The sequence below is a fragment of the Microchirus variegatus genome (assembly GCF_963457635.1).
Source record: "Microchirus variegatus genome assembly, chromosome: 6".
NCBI classification, from domain to species: Eukaryota; Metazoa; Chordata; class Actinopteri; order Pleuronectiformes; family Soleidae; genus Microchirus; species Microchirus variegatus.
Genome location: NC_139807.1, coordinates 14815099 through 14820373, shown reverse-complemented (window position 1 = coordinate 14820373; position 5275 = coordinate 14815099). Strand labels below are relative to the sequence as shown.

Here is a 5275-nt window from a genome sequence, read left to right as displayed (position 1 = left end):
CTTGATATGCCAGCCCATCAAAGTTATTTCCCGGTTTGCATTGAGTCCTAGACTATATAAGGTGTCCTCTCCCTCTGAACGGCATCAGCAACTTCAGCAACCCGTTGAAGTGAAAAACTACTGCACCAGAGGAGAAAGACAGCAGAAGATCAACAATACAGAAGCAAGCCATTTGAACCATGATCTCCACACTGCAGGTAAGCTTCATTTATCGATTTAAATAGATAGTTCATGTCTGAGAAGGTATTGCTAAAACTTTATCCAGTGAAAGACTGAACAGTTTATGTTGTTTCTACCATTTTTCCTGCTAGGAAATGTTACAGAACAAAGTGACTAAAGTAAATGTATTATTTCTATTCTGCCCTGCAGAAAACTGTTAGACCAATGTGGGCCGTCAGAGGGCTGCACAAGTCAGCAACGGAAGGTAAACTCAACTTTCTGACAAAAAAACGTAACATTTCTTTTAAACTTAGTTACTATCGTTTGTCTGAACATTACTTACTCTATTCCCCTGCAGTTTTGAAGCAACCAGCCATGGAGGAAACAGTCACATCCAGTTTTGGAAAGTTCATCAGTGAAATAAAACCTCATCACTTGTCCCCCAAAGTCCTCCATCGCAGCAAAAGGATGGTGCTGGACAGCATTGGGGTTGGTCTGATCGGCAGCACGACAGAAGTGTTTGAACTGGCTCTGCAGCACTGCCAGGTGATTCAGTCAAGAGCAACATTTTTATGTGAGGCAATGAGCCAGATAAAGGGGAAGGCCTGCCTCTTTTTATAAACAGTCAGTACAACTCTATGTCAGGAGAAATGAGATTAAGGAAAGAAGACAAACATGAAGTCATATAACTTGGGAACAGAGAGGGGGGGTGTTTTTGTCTGGTGCACAAGCTATTTCAAGAAAAGTTCACATTCCGTGTGATTAATGTTTTATTATTAAACCCTTGTGATGAATCATTGTTTACCTGTCTCTGTCCTTTCCCCTCAGTACATGTATGCTCCTGACGACATCTCCTCTGTATACGGACGCAAGGGCACCAAACTCTCCCCGACACTGGCAGCTTTTGTCAACGGAGTGGCGGTGAGTATAAATAGGTGGTACAGTCTGGACAGGCTACCACAGGGAGGTTTAATTGACCTGGCTTTCGAATTGAATTTCCATCCTTATTGTCTGCAAACATTGTTTGGCCTCATTCCTGAAAGAGTCCATCACAATGTGAAGTTAATTACTGCAGCTGAAATCCAGTCTAAGCATTTAAGAGATTTTATGAATAACGTACACTGAGTGTTGACTGGGAGTGAACAGAGTTAGCAGCATGGAACATTTTATCACTGACCATCTAATTATTCTCAGCATAAATATTTGGACGGGCATTTTATTGTTGATCTCTTTCTGCTTCAGACTCACTCCATGGACTTTGATGATACGTGGCACCCTGCCACTCATCCGTCAGGAGCAGTCCTTCCTGCTGTGTTAGCCCTGAGCGACATGATGCCGTTTAACCACAAACCCAGTGGCCTGGACTTCCTGCTGGCTTTCAATGTCGGCATCGAGATCCAGGGGCGACTGATGAGGTTCTCTAACGAGGCCCACAACATCCCCAAACGGTAAGCACTTCATGGTGTACTTGTACTATTTAAATACCTAGATTTATACTGTAATATACTGGCTAACAGCAGCAGGTGATGCACTTAACATTGGGATTTAAAGAAGGCAAACTATCATTACCCTAATTTTGTGTCAATTATGTAGCGACTAATTTCCTCATAAAACCTATAATAATATAATTTTGAATTGGTAAACAAATCATTTCCATGAGATGTTTGAGTAATGAATTACGCATTGTTATTATATAATACATATATACAGTACATATATCTTTAAAAAATGGTTGGGAGAAATCAACAAATTAGCTTCAAGACCCAAATAAATATCGTGCGACCCATCTTTGAGTCCCGACCCAGTCTTTGGGTATTACTGGTTTAGGGTCTGACAAGTCCAATATATACAGTCTCTTAGAGGTGTCAATGAGCCATGAAAAGTGTGTTATTATGTCCATCTCAGGGACAGTAGAGACTCTGTGGGTAATGTCAGCGCAGTTAACTGTGTGGAGGAGAATGTCACACCACACAGGACTCAATTTGGCAAGTTAAATGACCCACTGCATTATTTACTTAATTATCATGCACACTTTGGGACACCCTTGAAATAGTGTTAAAGGAGAGGGACGTAAAATAGAAGATGTTTGTACAAAGAGACAACGTGTCAAAACGTCTGCTGTGATTATACTGATGGGCAGCACGTACTGTATTTGAAATGCTCCTTCGAAAAAGGAGGCTCCTTTGAAAAGCCTGGATTGTACTCAACACATTGTCTTGCAGTTTGGGCCTTTTTGACACACATCGCTCACTGACCTCTTTGGCTGCATGCCTTCTCTCAGTCTGTCCCACGGTGTCTCAAGGGTTAAGTAAATCAACTGACCTCTTTTCTCTGTTGCTCTCATCAGGTTTCACCCTCCAAGCGTGGTCGGGACAATGGGTAGTGCAGCCGCCTGTGCCCGCTTCTTGTCCTTGGATGCCTCCCAGTGCAGTCATGCCATAGCCATAGCTGCTTCTCTGTCTGGAGCCCCAATGGCTAATGCTGCCACTCAGTCGAAACCCCTCCACATCGCCAATGCCTCCCGTTTGGGGCTAGAGGCAGCTCTACTGGCCTCCCGAGGTCTCGAGGCTAGTCCCCTAATCCTCGATGCTGTCGCAGGAGTGTCTGGCTTCAGTGCTTTTTATGAAGACTATGTGCCACAGCTTCTAGAATCACCCAGTGATGACGGCCATGTGTTCCTGCTAGAAGAGCAGGACATGGGCTTCAAGCGCTTCCCTGCCCATCTGGGGATGCACTGGGTGGCAGATGCCGCAGCTTCTCTCCATAAGATGATTGTGGGAGCGGGCACCGGCACCGTCTCACCAGCTGACATCAAGGACATCCATCTCAGAGTCCCCAAATCAAAGTACATCAACAGGCCTTTCCCTGAGTCTGAGCATGAGGCACGCCACTCCTTCCAGTTCAATGCCTGCACCGCTCTCCTTGATGGAGAGGTGACTGTACAGTCCTTCACCCCTGCTGCCATCAGCCGGCCCGAGCTGCTTGCTCTGCTGAGCCGCGTTCGTTTGGAGCATCCCGACGACAATCCGGCTAATTTCAACCGCATGTATGGCGAAGTGGAGGTGACGCTCGCTGGAGGAGACATTCTGAAGGCTCGATGTGACACCTTCTACGGCCACTGGCGCAACCCACTGACCAATGAGAGCTTGGCGAAGAAGTTCAGAAACAACGCAGGGATGGTGCTTCCATCAGAGAAGGTTGAGGTGTTGATCGATGTGGTGGAGGAGCTGGACAGAATTGGGGACTGCGGTGTTCTTTTGTCACAGCTGCAATAAAAACAACATACAAATAAGAAGATATTGTACATAAATATACAAAAATATATTCTGCCAAACAAATTACTCATGATGTATTTATCCAAACCAAAGCTGAAGAATATCACTCATCTGAATTATGCACTTTATAATTGTGCTGCATTACAGTGCTGGAAAACAGTGAAATTGAGCTGTGTGATTACTTATTTATCAAATGTATATTGCTTAACTATTTTATTGTGGTTTTATTTAATGAAGAAATCTATATTACAAGTTGCATTTTGTGTGTTTGTGTGTCTTTGTTTTAATAAAAAAAATTTTAAAAATGGTTTGAGAAAAATGTCATCTGTTCTTTTTTTACTGTGAAGAAAATACACACATCAGATATTATGTGTACACAATTACACCGTCTCAGTAGTGTAGTTGTGTGTTATTGGGTTAGGCTTAACCTAATAACAAAACTTAATTCTTTCAGTTGAAACAAGCAGGGAATTTGCAGGTTAACAAGTAACTGAGATGCAAACAACGGTTTTCTCTCCAAATGGATTTTTCTTTTTCACATTTTTCTATGTACTGAAACCAAAAATGAGTGTGTTCAATAAATAACAGTGCTGGAAAAAAGGGGGCATTTCCTCCAGTCAGTGGTCCAAAAGTTAATATTTGACACTGAAGCACAGCAGCGCTCACAACTACACACACGTCTTAAATTAGCTGTGGACCAATTGTCAAACAAACCTGTCTTTGTGAGATCATTTTGAACTTGTGAAGACATTTTAGCTGGTCCACACATTTATAACAGGCTTTCAGGGGATTAAACATCATCATCAATCATAGATCTAATCATTTTAAGAGCTACATTTCAGCAGAAGACATTCAACCAACTGTGAAAACATGTGCCATTATTTATGGGGCCACAGGATGAAAGTCAGGGCACACACTGGACAGGACGCCAGTCCGTCGCAGGGCAAACATACAGAGGCATTTTAAAAAAAAAATTTATTAAACCTTTATTTAACCAGATAAAAGACCCATAGACCCATCAAGATCTCTTTCACAAGGGTGACCTGATCAAGAAAGGCAGCAGCACAAAGTTAAATAAAAAACAGGAAGGCAACATTTACAAAACAAACATAAAAATATAAAAGTGCAACTTGATGAACATATGCATGAGTTGTGGTCGCAATAACAATTTAAGAACATAGGCACTGCACTCTTGGAAATAAGGGCTGAGGTTCTACCTGGAACCATTTGCTTCTGAAAAACCCTTTCCCAAAGAAAGGGTTCTTGGCAACACTAATGGTTCCAGTAAGAACCATGTTGATCCAGAGAACCCTTTAAAACCCCTTTCCTGAATAAAGGGGTTTGAAAGGGTTCTCGGTGGAACCCTCCAAAAGGGTTCTTCTATGAGGACAAGCCAAAGAACCTTATATGGTTCTACTTAGCACTTTTATTTCTAAGTGTGTTCAATGGATTTCTGTTTTCTGTCTTTTAAGATGAGCAGAAAGCTCCCAGTGAAATAAAAGCTTGAATTTAAGTTCAGTTTGGAGTGTATTCCAAGCGGCGGGGCAGAGAAACTGAAAGCTTTTTTTTTCCAGAAAGACAAACAACCATTCACTCTCACATTCACACCCAGGGTCAATGTAGAGCGTACAATAACCTCTGCATGTTTTTGGACTTGCTGAAAACCCACACACACACGGGGAGAAACATCCAAGCTACGCTCTGTAGAAAGGCCCTTGATTGACCGGATCATGACCCCTGGGTTCTATTTGCTACGAGTACTCGGTACTCACCACTACATCTACATTCTAGTAGAAACTTTTACTATTAGAACCTTTTATAGGTTTCACCTTGAACCTTTT

General features: G+C 42.5%; 1 protein-coding gene across 1 annotated transcript; it reads left to right on the top strand.

Moving 5' to 3' along the window:
* Positions 1 to 369: 369 nt before the first annotated feature.
* irg1l (immunoresponsive gene 1, like) lies at positions 370 to 3434 on the top strand (the record flags this gene model as incomplete). The annotated part of the gene is made up of 5 exons (XM_083891182.1): positions 370 to 424; positions 518 to 705; positions 988 to 1080; positions 1402 to 1607; positions 2507 to 3434. Exons 1-5 carry the CDS (start codon positions 385 to 387, stop codon positions 3432 to 3434), a joined length of 1455 nt encoding a protein of 484 aa, XP_083747308.1. The 5' UTR covers positions 370 to 384.
* Between the last annotated feature and the right edge of the window lie 1841 nt (positions 3435 to 5275).